This window comes from Amblyraja radiata, chromosome 21 (genome assembly GCF_010909765.2).
Source record: "Amblyraja radiata isolate CabotCenter1 chromosome 21, sAmbRad1.1.pri, whole genome shotgun sequence".
In the NCBI taxonomy this organism is placed as follows: domain Eukaryota; kingdom Metazoa; phylum Chordata; class Chondrichthyes; order Rajiformes; family Rajidae; genus Amblyraja; species Amblyraja radiata.
Genome location: NC_045976.1, coordinates 29,619,522 through 29,634,666, shown reverse-complemented (window position 1 = coordinate 29,634,666; position 15,145 = coordinate 29,619,522). Strand labels below are relative to the sequence as shown.

General features: G+C 41.1%; 1 protein-coding gene across 2 annotated transcripts in view; it reads right to left on the bottom strand.

Annotated features, from left to right (window-relative positions):
• Nucleotides 1–18: 18 nt before the first annotated feature.
• Nucleotides 19–15,145, bottom strand: part of dennd6b (DENN domain containing 6B) — a 48,709-nt gene continuing 33,582 nt past the window's right edge. The window contains exons 14-20 of one of the 2 annotated variants that reach the window (XM_033039933.1): nucleotides 11,353–11,417; nucleotides 9,192–9,281; nucleotides 8,882–8,935; nucleotides 6,522–6,631; nucleotides 4,408–4,510; nucleotides 3,338–3,412; nucleotides 19–1,650 (exon numbers count right to left, since the gene is read on the bottom strand). In XM_033039933.1, the coding sequence (XP_032895824.1) occupies nucleotides 1,528–1,650; nucleotides 3,338–3,412; nucleotides 4,408–4,510; nucleotides 6,522–6,631; nucleotides 8,882–8,935; nucleotides 9,192–9,281; nucleotides 11,353–11,417 (620 nt within the window). In that variant the 3' untranslated portion in view covers nucleotides 19–1,527. The remainder of the gene's footprint in view (nucleotides 1,651–3,337; nucleotides 3,413–4,407; nucleotides 4,511–6,521; nucleotides 6,632–8,881; nucleotides 8,936–9,191; nucleotides 9,282–11,352; nucleotides 11,418–15,145) is intronic. The other variant, XM_033039934.1, reaches the window with a different exon arrangement.

The window sequence follows — 15,145 nt, the reverse complement described above, 5'->3', positions numbered from 1 at the left end:
AAGAGACGTTCAAATCAATGCCGCAAAATAATTTAATAGGTGGCCAAATATGCCAAATTTAGTGAGCTTTCTCAGCTGCAAAAAAAACTTCTGCCAAAAACGGTTTCTTTAAATCCAGAAATGTGCAAAAAATATTTTTAATTTAACATTATTAACTGAAATGACAATACTTTATATTTATATCAATAATTAAAAAACACTGAAATTTGTCCCTTGCATTGAAATCGAATAATTGTATTACTGGTCTGTGGTAGATTGTTTAAGCAGTTTCTGGAATCTTTGTGTGAGTAAGCTCAAATTATTCTATTCAAATTATTCTGCCATATCTGTGGAATGGAATTTATTTGCATTTGGAAAGGCAAGGCAGGATGATAAATGGATTTTAACTCTGACAAGTAGTGATGCATATTGTGAAGTTAAATCAGGCAAGGGATACACAACGAATGGGAAGACCCTGGGGAGTGCTGTTGAATGGAGATTATGTACATAATTCATTGAAAGTGTTAGCCTAAAATATCCTTTATCTCTTCTACTGTATTTGAATAGAAGCACACCATTTGTAGTTCTCTGGTACGTTGTCGCAAGAGTGTTTAAAATGAAAAGTGGTCAATTTAGAACATTGTCTTCCATTGGGCCCTGTCCATTGGGTTTGAATTATTTATGTACAGGTACAAGGATTTATGAATTTTGTGGTTTGAAAATAACTACTTTCTCAAAATCTAGAAGTTTATTTAACTATATTACATCTAATATGGATGACTGCACATCCTCCTACACCAACAATGTTTTTTCCAGCTCATTTAATCCATCAATACTGTCTTATGACTTCTTTCGTCCAGTTACACTACTTACAGTACATTTCCAATCAAAGGACAGTCAAGGATAAATTACAGGTAAGTGAGCAAAATAAATAGTTCAAAACATTCTTGCTGTTGCAGAAAGGGTGAAGGGATCTACTTCAGCTGCAGTTATCCTATCCAACTGCTCTACTTTCTCCTCAGTTCTTATGTCACATTCTTAAGGCAAACCAGTTATTTCAACTTTCTGCATTTCTTCAGAGCTTTCCTATTATATTAAAATTAAAGTACCAATCAATAACACTTAAAGAACTCTTCTGCCAAGATTATAGAATTAATACAATTTAACCAAAACCTCTCCACTCCCCTCGTTGGGGAGAAATAGAAGAATTTAGCTACATTGGCCAGTTCTGTAATCTCACATTAAATAGATTGGATTACATCAAGATCAGGGTACAGTCATGTCATGCAGCTTACATTCATGCAACTGATTGATCATAAGATTTTACAATGCAGCCAACAAACTACATTGCGAGTTTAAAACTGTTTACATTAATCAGGTGATTTCTTTATAAAAATTGACAGGCATCTTAGTTCATCATTTGGAATTAAATCTGTGTGGCACCGCTGTATCAAACTAGGTAGCTTTGTGCAATGGATCTCGGAATATGGAAAACAGAAGGTGAGATTTCTCTCAAAGGATGTGCTGCAAATCACTTGTTTGTTCAAATCAATGTCGATGCAGCACCACTTGTAGATCATCAGGCAAGGAGCTAATAACAGTTTCCACATATAACTCCAGCTTCTCCAGCAGGTCTTCTCTCACTGGCAGCTGGTGGACTCTTGCTTTTATCTGAATAAAGAAACATACAAATTAAATTAAATCGAGCTGAGAAAAGAGTTAAGTATAAATAGGACTAAACTAACTGACTTTCAGTAGATGCAGTTGTTTTGGGAATTTGTAAAGATTTTCAAGACTTGAGAAAAGCATTCCATTCATTTTTTAAACGTTTCTTGTACCTGTACATTTGATTTATTTATAAACAAGTATTTCTGAATTTTACTGTTGTTCTATAATTACTATTTTCTCAAAATCTGGACAACATGTTCATTTAACTTTATCAGGTCTAAAATTAATGACCTCGCACCTTCCCACACTGCATAACTTTGACAATGGTTTTTCCAACTCACTTACCCCATCAATACTATATTATGATTTGCCTTCCTCCAGTTGCGCTATTTACTGTTCATTTCTAATCAAAGGACAGTCAAGTTATGGATAAATTAACGGGTAAATGAGCAAAATAAATGGTTGAAAACATTCTTGCTGTGACAAAGGATGAACAAATCTGATGAAATGCTGGACTGTTGAGTCATCATTCATAGATGGGAAATATGCAGGCAACATAACTTTTCTCCAAATCAACTGATTAAAATGTTTTGATGAAAAGGCTCTAATTAAAATTAAAATGTGATCTCTGCAGAGAGCATAATGTTACAAGGGAACAGGTTCAAGGATCTGACTAGTAGAACAGAAAAAGGCTCACATTTGTTTAGTTGCAAATCAGTTTTATTGGCAAGAGAGGATAAAAACTACTTGTCTCGATATGCGCGGGGTCCAGTTTTACAGCAGCACACACCTCTCTCTCCCTGCCTCCGTCCGCAGCGCTGATCATGACTCAGCCCGTCGGTAAACCCCTCTCATACATGAACACATCAGATTTATTGGCAAGAGAACAAAAAGAATACTTGTCTTGGTATGCACACCTCCCTCCCTCTCTCTGCCTTCGTCCGCGGAGCTGATCGCGACTCAGGCCATCGGTGAACCCCTCTCGTACAAAAATGAATTTATGGCTTCCTGGCACCTGCCTTTATACAGGTAAGAAATCAGCCGTTGAAATAACTGCCGGTAAGTCCTGGCCAATTGCGATGCTCCCAAATTCAAACAATTACCAATGGCAGGGGACTGCATCCCAGCAAGCCCCCCCTTTGGGAACAAAGTGCTATCAGCCACAGACTGGCGCATAAAGCAATACACAGCGCTACAGACTTGATGTGTAAAGGTAATACACACGGCGCTGCTGGTTTGGCACGCAAAGGTTTAAACAGCGCTGTCGGCTTAATGCGTGGGAATTTAAACAGCTGTTGGCTGCAGCGCTATTGGTTCTAAATATAGCGCTACCGGCTGCAGCGCTATGGGTCACAGACTGTTCGGGAAAATTCTTGTATAACACATAGTCAATGTCAATCTTCATAAACTGCTATGGAGAAAGACAACAGAGTTTGATTAATAATAGAGCAACAGAAGTAATCCAAAACTGATGTTGAGATTGAAATAAGCAATTTGTCTAGGAGCATGAGAGAGGGTGATATGGCACAGGCCCACTCATTCCATTTCACCGGTGACTAATGCATCTATCCTGACATGGATGGGAATTAAAAATATTTCTAAGATTTTTTTCTGATAATGTGCTGCCAGCTCAAAAACACTAACATAATCTAATTAAAAGAGAAAAGTGCAATTGGAAATAGAGTATTACCAATTTTTCACGAAGTTTTAAAACCAGGTCCACAATTTCCACCTCAGACTTTTCCCGAATCCACTTGAGTAGATCCTACAAAATTGGAAGGCCAATATTAAACATGGGACAGAATTACCGCTCAGTATCTGAGCTAAATTATCCTCGATTCTGAATTGTTTATGTTTCTATAGCTGCAATGTATTTCTGTATTATGTTGTTCTCATCCTTTTGAAACAAGGATTAGTTTGTTCTTAACTTCTTACTAGCATTTAATGAGGTATGCAATAGTGTTTAAATGGCTCACTCTCCAGAACACTACCTTTTTGATATTCGTTAATGAGCTGTACTCGGGTATTCGGACATAATTTCAAAGTGTTTCAAATCAGAAAGATTTAGGTAGTTAAAATAGATTTGAGTGCTATGAAATGATGCTTCTCTGGCAAATAGAATAAAGGGAGGAGATACAAATTAATTTAAACAAGTTAAGGGCTGGCATGAGGAGATAACGAAAAATTGTTTCTGGAGGCAGAAAGGTCTATTGCCCAAGGAAACAGATTTAAAATAATTCCAAAAGGAAAAAAGTATTGATGAGAAGAAATTATTTAATACTTGATTTGCTAATAGTTGGATTGCACTGGAATAAATAAACTTTTAAAAAGATTGCAGAAGATTTAATAGTAGCATTCAAAATCGATTTTGAGGAACACATACAAGGGGAAGAAGTGAATCTTTGAGAAAAGACTGGAAGTCAGACTCGCAAGACCAGGCCATGGACTTAATGTCACTTCTGTACTGTAAGGCTCTGATTTAAATGCAGCTAAATGTAGGATCTGTGAATTCCACAGAAATTCTACCCAGATATGTATTGCTACTGTCCCTTCTCCTGACATCAAACAGAAATAAGTGCCACTCTTCCCCTCTCCTGGGCTCAAATCTGCAAGTAATGCAATAGATTATTGGCTGGAATATTATTAGAAATCTCCGTGCTTGCATTTACTGATTTATTACAGTAGGGGATACAAGCTATAGGTAATTGGTGTGATTAACACCATGATCCAAACCATGTAATCTCTGAACTGACAACTTACTGCCTGACATAACACCTCAAAGTGAAGAATATCCAACTTCTTGCGCATCTCTTGGTGCCTCATACGAAACCAGCCATCAAAATTGGGCGATTTAATAAAATGTCTGTAAAACCAAAAGAAATCCTGCTCAGAAAAATTGCCTGTCGTTTTAAGACATAATATACATGAAAATCGATATAAAATTAGGTTTTGAGAACATTCCAAATTATTTGCTTAACCATCATTGCAATCTCTTGGCAAGATTGGAGGCTGGAAAGGGTAACTATTTTAGGCGTTTGGTGTCAAGCAAGTGAGCGACATAGCCTGCCCATCGAAAGAGATTGAGGATTTTGGTCTGAATTGAAGACTTTCATTGGTTCACTGATCCGAATAGTGATTTTGGAGGATTTCGCATAGACAGTGCTGGTGGTATCTCTTGTGCTCTGAGGTCCTTTCCATAGACAATAGGTGCAGGAGTAGGCCATTCGGCCCTTCGAGCCAGCACCGCCATTCAATGTGATCACGGCTGATCATCCCCAATCAGTACCCTGTTCCTGCCTTCTCCCCATATCCCCTGACCGCTATTTTTATGAGCCCTATCTAGCTCTCTCTTGATAGGTTCTATCTCTTGATAGGTAGTCGATGTTGCATTGCATGCTTGGAGGGGGGTGGGCACAGGCACCCAGTGGCTATCGGCATTTGCTGGTCTTGTGGTCTTATCTTCAAACCTCCCTCCAAAATACAAAAGCTCTGCTGGTTTACTGAAGGCAATGTCTGCATCAATGTCTGTCTTCACTAAGAAATGGCTTGTGATATGGGATGCAATTCAACAGGGTCTTGTGGATGTTACACTTGTGGATGTATTGTGTACAGTTCTGGTCGTTATACTACAGGAAGAATGTGGTAGAAATAGAGTGCATAATGGATTCCAGGATATAGCCAGGGATAGAGACCTGTAGCTAAGAGGTGAGCTTGGATGGGCTAGTTTCATTCTCACTGTAAACTAGGAGGCTGAGGGGGTAATCACGTATCTACATTTATAAAGGGGTATAGTTAGGATAGATCATCAGAATCATTTTGCCAGGATAGAGGAATCTAGAACTAGAGGGCACAGGTTTAAGGTGGGATGGGAGACATTTAAAGAAGATATGAGGGGCAGATTTTTCACACAGACAGTGGTGAACATTTGGAACTAGCTGAATAAAGATTGTCTGCTGTCAACTACCAGGCGAGTAGAAGTTGATGCAAGGTAAAGCTCAGGACATCAACTTCAACCTGGGTCAATAGATATTTAGAAGGCTCTGTAGATACAAAAAGCTGGAGTAACTCAGTGGGACAGGCAGCATCTCTGGAGAGAAGGAATGGGTAACGTTTCGGGTCGAGACCCTTCTTCAGACGGTAGGATAATGGAAATGAAAGATATAGACGATGATGTAGAGAGATAAAGAACAATGAATAAAAGATATGCAAAAAAGTAACGATAATAAAGGAAACAGCCATTGTTAGCTGTTTGTTGGGTGAAAACGAGAGGCTAGTATGACTTGGGTGGGGGAGGGATAGAGAGAGAGGGAATACCAGGGCTACCTGAAGTGAGAGAAATCAATATTCATACCACTGGGCTGCAAGCTGCTCAAGTGAAATATGAGATGCTGTTCCTCCAATTTGCGTTTAGCCTCACCCTGACAATGGAGGAGACCTAGGACAGAAAGGTCTGTGTGGGAATGAGACTTAAAGTGTTTAGCAACCGGGAAATCTGGTAGGTTCAGGTGGGCTGAGCGAAGGTGTTCAATGAAACGATCGCCCAGTCTACGTTTGGTCTCGCCGATGTACGAGTCCACATCTTGAACAACGGATACAGAAGATGAGATTGGAGGAGGTGCAAGTGAACCTCTGCCTAACCTGAAAGGACTGTCGGGGTCTCTGGACAGAGTCGAAGGAGGAGGTATAGGGGCAGGTGTTACATCTTCTGCGGTTGCAGGGGTAGGTACCTGGGGAGGGGGTGGTTTGGGTGGGAAGCCAAAATGGAATTTTTGACTGATCACAAAATATAATTTTGGCACTCCCCAAAACAATAGACTTCATTACTTCATGATTCACTCAATTATATTTTCAGTTAGAGTAAGGCCATGCTCTACCTGTATAATCCCACCCAATCTCCTTTAAGCACAGATGTCAGCTGTGGTCCTGCATGCTCCAACGTCTTCATGAATTCCTCTTGGTTAAAGGGCCGAATCTGCGGAGGGTTCTGATTAAAAACAGGCAAAATAAATAAAATAATTAGCTTTCTGTTGAGAGAGCATTTCCATTTATACTCAAGAAATCTTTCAAACTCTTGACAAAGTGTCATTACTTATTCCATGGCTCTCTGACATCAAAATGAGAATAGTTCAGTGATCTACTTTCCAAAGTTCCTCTATTATAGCATTCAGAAGTCCTGATTTTCAATTAAATTCACCAATAACACCAAGATGAGATAGGAAAGGTTTGAAAGGATATGGCCAAATGCAGGAAGGTGGGACTAGTGTAAATGGGGCATTTTGTTCGGTGTCAGGAAGTCGAGCCGAAAGGCCTGGTTCCATGTTGTATGGCTCTAACACAGCAAGAACAAGTTCCTGGATTTGCTTTGCATGCTCTGGTACACCAACCAGCTCTGACACATCATAGGGAATATTATTTCTACAGCAAGTATCAGTGCAGATCACTGCTTGCATTAATGCACCAAACTACTGTTGCACAAAGTGCATGCGTTGTGGCCTCATTACATCTTTTTGAGTCTGCATTGGAGGCTGAACTGGAGAAATACAACTCGGTCAGAGAGAATGAGAATAAAGTTGTGACCAATGAGTCCTTAATAAAAGTAAGAGCTCTTAGAATTGAAGGTAATGTAATGGTGGAATTGACTTAGAAGAGGTTAACAAAGTAGTGATAAAAGGTACATCTTTTCAATGGCAGGGTCACTTTTGGTATCTTCCCATGATCTTTACCGCAAGATAAACTTTAGAGCAGCAGTCCTCTTTCTTACAGTTTGTCTTTCTTCCCAACCAATTGTTCAAGCGCTTTTGATTGCAACATGCGCCTTAATTTAGTTCAACAAAGAAACTGACAAGTTACTAAAGAAAGGTGCCACCTCCTGCACCCACACACAACTGACTGACTTCATCCACTTCACCACCAACTTCCATCCGGCACTCCAATACACCTGGACGATTTCCGACACTTCCCTACCATTCCTTGACCTCACCATCTCCATCGCAGGGGACAGACTCCTGACCGACATACATTACAAACCCACTGACTCACATGGCTATCTGGACTACACGTCTTCCCACCCTGCCCCCTGTAAAGACTCCATCCCCTACTCCCAAATCCTCCGCCTACGCCGCATCTGTTCCCAGGATGAGACATTTCATACCAGGGCATCGGAAATGTCCTCGTTCTTCAGGGAACGGGGATTCCCCTCCGCCACCATAGATGAGGCTCACACCAGGGTCTCATCCATACCCCGTAACACTGCTCTCTCTCCCCATCCCCGCACACGCAACAAGGGCAGAGTCCCTCTGGTCCTCACCTTTCACCCCACCAGCCGGCAAATACAACACATAATCCTCCGCCATTTCCGCCACCTCCAACGTGACCCCACCACTCGCCACATCTTACCATCTCCCCCCATGTCTGCCTTCCGCAAAGACCGCTCCCTCCGCAACTCCCTCGTCAATTCTTCCCTTCCCTCCCGCACCACCCCCTCCCCGGGCACTTTCCGTTGCAACCGCAAGAAATGCAACACCTGTCCCTTCACCTCCCCCCTCGACTCCATTCAAGGTCCCAAGCAGTCGTTCCAGGTGCGACAAAGGTTCACCTGTATCTCCTCCAACCTCATCTACTGCATCCGCTGCTCTAGATGTCAGCTGATTTACATCGGTGAGACCAAGCGTAGGTTGGGCGATCGTTTCGCCGAACACCTCCGCTCAGTCCGCAATAACCTACCTGACCTCCCGGTGGCTCAGCACTTCAACTCCCCCTCCCATTCCCAATCCGACCTCTCTGTCCTGGGTCTCCTCCATTGCCAGAGTGAGCAACAGCGGAAATTGGAGGAACAGCACCTCATATTCCGCCTGGGGACCTTGCGTCCTTATGGCATTAACATTGAATTCTCCCAATTTGGCTAGCCCGTGCTGTCTCCTCCCCTTCCTTAACCCTCTAGCTGTCTCCTCCCACCCTCCCATCCGCCCGCCCTCGGGCTCCTCCCCCTCCTCCCCTTTTCCTTCTTTCTTTCCCCACCCCCCATCAGTCTGAAGAAGGGTTTCGGCCCGAAACGTCGCCTATTTCCTTCGCTCCATAGATGCTGCTGCACCCGCTGAGTTTCCCCAGCAATTTTGTGTACCTTCGATATTCCAGCATCTGCAGTTCCCTTTTGAACAAGTTACTAAAGAACCTAGGTTTCCAAGTATAGAAATGGAACATGAAATCAGAGTTTCTCAGCACTATTCAGTTTTACCTTCCAAGCCGTGATGGTCCTCTGAAGAGGCATCAGACTAGCAACATATCTCTCCTGAAAGGAAAAGAAGATAAAGAATGTCTGTACAAGCTTCTGTTTCCCATAGATCATTTAAAACTCCCTTCATAAACATCCTCTGACTTGTTTGGTTTAAAGCTCATTGAAATCTTCAAGGACATCATAAAATCATGGTGTTCTGGCTGGGCTAACACCCAGGATGAAATCTAGTTACTTTTTTTTTAAATGTAGACATTTCCTTTGCAGATTATTTTCAGTTTTGTAAATCCTAAACTCAAAACAAATAGCTCACCAGGGGAATAATGAAACTCTGAGTCAGCTCCAGTAAGTGGCGGCGGACAATGGCACTCTGTACTTCTGATGGGCGCTTTCTTTGAATACCCTGCAAGTCATTTGAGACAGGAAAAGAAGGGCAAAAATAGCATGTCTTAGGATGTATTAGCACTCTTAAAATATGAAAACATCAAACAGATATTTGTAAACATCTTATAACTGTGCTGTCAGCAATTAGGAAAGAAAATCTCTGATTTACTAATGTCGAATTTTAGAGGTCTATTGAATTACCATTGTACTTTCCCTATTACAAAGAAAACTATCCTTGACTTTCCATTTTCTCAACTTAAATGAAATTCTTTATCTGATACCACTCTGGTAAATCTCTGCATGCTTGATGGCTTTGTCATCTTTCCAAAAATATGCTACATTCTAATTGGAAACAACAATCCAACAACAGAAAGGCCTGGTATTATACGCCTCTGCTTGTAAAGCATATAAATAGTCTACATTGGAATATGCAGACTTAGGACCCTGCAGAAAATGTTGTCAGATCCTGTACAATGATTACATAAGTAGACTATCAAAGTCATTTGGTCAAATGCCACACCATCAGAACTTTCAACCAAACACAGTCATTTCCTGGCTGATAACGGGAAAGAATCACCCCATCAAATCCTTCACACACTGCCAAAGATTTGTGCACTCCATGATGCCAGCAAGTTTACTGCATGGAGATGAGACCCTTCCCTTCCGCAAGGTAGTTTGCAAAAATCTTGAAAGTGATTAGTTATCTCTCCCAGGGTTCATTATGATCAAATGCACAGCATGGGACTCTATGCTCTATACAGACTGAGACAAATATAAACTGCTGCTTGAAAACTATTAACTCAGGGAAGGCATAATCTTACTACCCAAAATGTGTTTTTTCCCCAATGCAAGGAGTTGTCCATGACAGAATGGTGTGAACCAATACATTTTAAAGTACAGCTAGGTTTGCAATGGGATGCACTACATATACCACCAAGATAAATGGGGAAAGGCCACAGCTTAATGCTTTCCATTGTTGCCTGCTAAGAGTCAAAACCAAGCAAAAACATATTAGACTGTGTACACCAAAAGGTTATAGAAGGCACACCATTGCATCTACTTCCCGAGGAGGCTGTGGAAATTTGACATTTCTCCAATGACTTTAACTGATGTACCATAAAAACCTTATGAGGTTGCATCACAGCTTAGTTTGGAAATGCCTCTGCCAAAGACCGCAAAAATTGCTGAGTTGTAGATGTAGCCCAATTCCTCACAGATACGAGACTTCCATCAACATTTCACGCTGCATTGGAAAAGCAGCCAACATAATCAAAGACTTGTTCCACCCCGTTCATTCCTTCTTCACCCTGCTCCTGTCTTACAGAAGGTACAGAAGCTTGAAAGCACGCACCACCAGACTCGGGAACAGCTTCTTCCCCACCATTATCAGGCTTCTGAATAAGCTAGGGAACTGTTCATCTTTGCTCAATTGAGGACATTGGACTTTGTCTAGAGATGCGCCACAATGCTGAGAACTATATTCTGCATTCTATATCTTCCCCTTTGCTCCATCTATTTTACTTGAGTTTGAACTGATTGGGATTATGTATGGTATATCTATTTGGATAGCATGCACAACATAGCTTTTCACTGTACCTCAGTACATATAACAATAATAAACCTATCCTTAGATAAAATGTATGTCCCGCTGCTGTAAATTGAAGACTTACAGATCTGCTGTGCATTGAAGTGTACATGGCAAATACATTCTGCACAATCATTGCTAACTTTTAGAAAGTCATATTTATTTGCAAATGTTATATAAACATGTGTTTTTGACCATAAAAAAACCCTTTGTTTCATTAAAATGTAAAGAATGATTATGGGTAGGTAGCACGGCAGAATGTATTTGGTATGGGTAAAAAATAGAAAGATAAAGGAGGCTTTTCAGCATCTCAAGCCTGCTCTGATATTCCATAGATTGCAGTGGATTGTAGATTGCACGAACCATGTAAATTTTTGTGCCTTATTTTGGGGTAAAAAATAGCGTCTTCATTGCTTGGAAATACGGTAATCACGTTCATACCTCCAAAGGAATTCATGACTCAACCCAATATTAATAATCTACCTCCTCAAATTAAAACAATTACCTTTAGAAGTCGTTTAATAAGTGCTTTGTCCTTGTGTAGAAAAGTTCTGTAAGATGTATAGATACCTGCACATAAAGTAGAGAAAAAAATATTAATATTTTTTCCTTCAATACTCACTTTGTGTATGTGCACAATTTGAACACGAGTTGTGATAACCTGCAATAGTTTTTTGTTTTTTTTCTCTACTGTTCAAATTGGAACAAATTTTCCCACCACGAGGAACAAGTCCAGCAAGAGGACGAGAACATCTCTAACAGCAGGTTCCCTCCAGTATCGAACTGTCTTCACTTGGAAATACAAATCTGCTCCTTCATCAGTAGTGCATCTGAAAACAAACACCTACCCAGCAATAGTATGGGGGTAACTTTGCCAGTTCTAAAATGTGACTCACCACCCATTCTATTGATGGCCACATCCAAAAACATGATTTGGTCTCCAAATCTGAGGAAGGACATTATTGCCATAGAGGGAGTGCAGAGAAGGTTCACCAGACTGATTCCTGGGATGTCAGGACTGTCTTATGAAGAAAGACTGGATAGACTTGGTTTATACTCTCTAGAATTTAGGAGATTGAGAGGGGATCTTATAGAAACTTACAAAATTCTTAAGGGGTTGGACAGGCTAGATGCAGGAAGATTGTTCCCGATGTTGGGGAAGTCCAGGACAAGGGGTCACAGTTTAAGGATAAGGGGGAAATCCTTTAAAACCGAGATGAGAAAAACTTTTTTCACACAGAGAGTGGTGAATCTTTGGGACTCTCTGCCACAGAGGGTAGTTGAGGCCAGTTCATTGGCTATATTTAAGAGGGAGTTAGATGTGGCCCTTGTGGCTAAGGGGATCAGAGGGTATGGAGAGAAGGCAGGTACGGGATACTGAGTTGGATGATCAGCCATGATCATATTGAATGGCGGTGCAGGCTCGAAGGGCCGAATGGCCTACTCCTGCACCTAATTTCTATGTTTCTATGTTTCTAATTGCAGATTAATTATAAATTAAAATGGAAGACAATTAAACAGTAAACTGGAGATGGAATGTCAATTTCATCTCAAACTCAAGAAGAGCAGAGCAAGCAAGTTTCAAAGACGTGGTTGAAGTACCTGCAATCACCTTCAGTCTAATGTGCCATGTGTATGGACCAGGAAACTTCAGGAACTCGTACAGCAATATCCTAGGGCTGAGATGACTGAACCTTCAACATCCACATTTTTCTTTTTTGAAGTTATAATTCTAGTCAATGGATAATTATACTTTTTCCACTGATATTCAATATTACCTGGGCTCCATAATGCCACATCTAGTCAACTGTTGCCTTAATTTCAAAGATAATCACTCCCATCTCCTCTGAAATATGGCTTTTTTTTGTCGAGGGGTGAACCCCTGTTAACAACAGCATGCAGGATACTAGTTAAGAACCACTTAATAGCACTGTAGTTTAGAGATATAGCTCGGAAACAGGCCCTTCGGCCCACCAAGTCCATGCCAATCCCCAAACACTAACCTATCCCACACACACTAGGGACAATTTACAATTATATCAAGCCAATTAACCTACACACCTGTACATCTTTGCAGTGTGGGAGGAAACCGGATATCCCAAAGAAAACCCACGCAGTGCACAGGGAGAGCGTACAAACTCGCTACAGACAAGCTCCCGGAGTCAGAATCAAACCTAGATCTCTGGCGCTGTAACTCTACCACTGCACCACCATGCCGCCCACTGGTAGATGAATAACTGATGAGTCAACGATTAGACAAATTAGATTAATCCAGCACTTTGCTCAAAGGACATACCTGGACAATCTTTGACATTGTTGGGTTATTGCCAGTAATTAATGTATAATAGAAAAGTCGAGCCTTGGAGCACAAATCTTTGGGTTTCTTGTATCTCTTGGTCTCAGCCATTCCTTCATTTGGAATGAACTGAATTGGCTAGATATTGCCTCCTGATGGTGGAAACTTCAGGCAGCATGAGTTTCACTGTATTCCTATTGCTCCCCACACCATGGGGAGACCTGCAGAACAAATGCACCCCGAACTGTGATCATTCTCACTATTTGTCTTTGGAAAGAGGGAGCGAGATTAAACTTCATGAAAATAATTAATCATGCCCTTTTTTGTAGAGGTGTACAGTGAACTATGAAATATTGTTTTTATCTCCAGTAGGAAATTTGTGAGCACCCTGACACATTTATTTAAAATCACTGTTATCTTTACACGTGAAGAAACAGGCTCCATGCCCTGCTCTGAAATTGGAATAATGATTGTTGCAACTAATTTTCTCCATGCATTTCCTTAAGTACTTAAGTTTCCTTAAGTTTTTGAAATGTAATTAAGATGTTTAGATTCCAAATTTCCTCTGTAAATTCCAGCAGATAGAATTCCAATTTCTCCCCCCCCTCCTCTTCTCAGATTTATCCTCCTTCTCCCAGTCATGCTAAGTTCAAGAAGAAGGTCCCAATGTCTGCAAGCTATGGTTTCCAGAAGTCTTAAAGGAAGTAAGCATTTACGGTACCATTGCCAATAACTTGAACCTTTGGATAAGTATGGAATAATGTACGGAATTGTACCAATACTCAGAAGAAATAATCCAACAATTAATGTATATGATCACTTTATACTGCAGTTGCCAGAGAGTTCCTTCGTACTATTTATTTTAACATTAGCCGTGCACACTCCAGGGTGTGTGGGAAATCGTTTCTTACAAATTTGATTACGTTTTTAAAGGGATAATGAAGACATTGACGAGGGCAGGGCAGTAGACACTCTGTACATAACCTTTAGCAAGGCCCTTATGACAAGATCCCGCATGGAAACTAATCTGAAAGATTGGATACCATGGGATCCAGGGGGAGCTCACCAATTGGGTATAAAATTGGCTTAGTGGACCGAGTCAGTGTGTGTTCAGACTGGAGTTCTGTGACCAATGGTGTGCCATAGGGATCAGAGCCGTTGTTTGTTGAGTGAGTTGCTGGCAGACTCCCCACACGCTGTGGAAGGAACTCTTCTCCCCCCCAGCGGCACTGTCCTTTTACAGACGTTTCCCACTTTACAGCTGCCAGCAATGAAGGATAGACTTGGTTATCCCTCAGTACAGCAACATCGTTCCAATACGGAAGAGGGGCAAGTATGACAAGATTAGGGAACGAGAGATATTGTAAATGTGGTTAAAAAGGGAAAGTATATGTAAGATTTAGGAAGATAAAATCAGACAGGGTATTTGAGGAATAGAAAGAAAACAGGAAAAAACTCAAGCAGAAAATTAGGAGGGCCAAAAGCAGCCATGAAATATATTTGGCAAATCGGATTAAAAAGACCAAGGTATTTTATGCATGCATCACGTAGAAGAGAGTAACTGCAGAGTTTAGGATCATTCAAGGATGAAGGAGGGAATTCGTACTTGGGATCAGAGAATGTTGGTGAGCTACTGAGTACTCTGCAGTGGTATTCCCCAAGGACAGGGAGAACAGTATGGGTATACAAATATGTTGGAGCTTTGAAAGATCAAGATGGTGGTGAGAGAGAATAAAGAGTGCAAATTGCCGAGACCGTGACAATGTTTTTTGTATCCACTCTAGCCACAGGTGAGGTCCCGGAGGACTGAGGGGCAGCCCACATAGTTCCTTTGTTTAAGAAGGGAAGTAGGGATAGTCCCTGAAATAATGGACCAGTAAGCCTCACATCAATGGATGGGAATTGCTCACATTTGAAAGAGGATTTACTCACTTCAGTATGGCAAACTGCTTTGCTCTGGACAGCAAGAAACTGCAGTCCTGGACATAGCCAGTCCATTGTG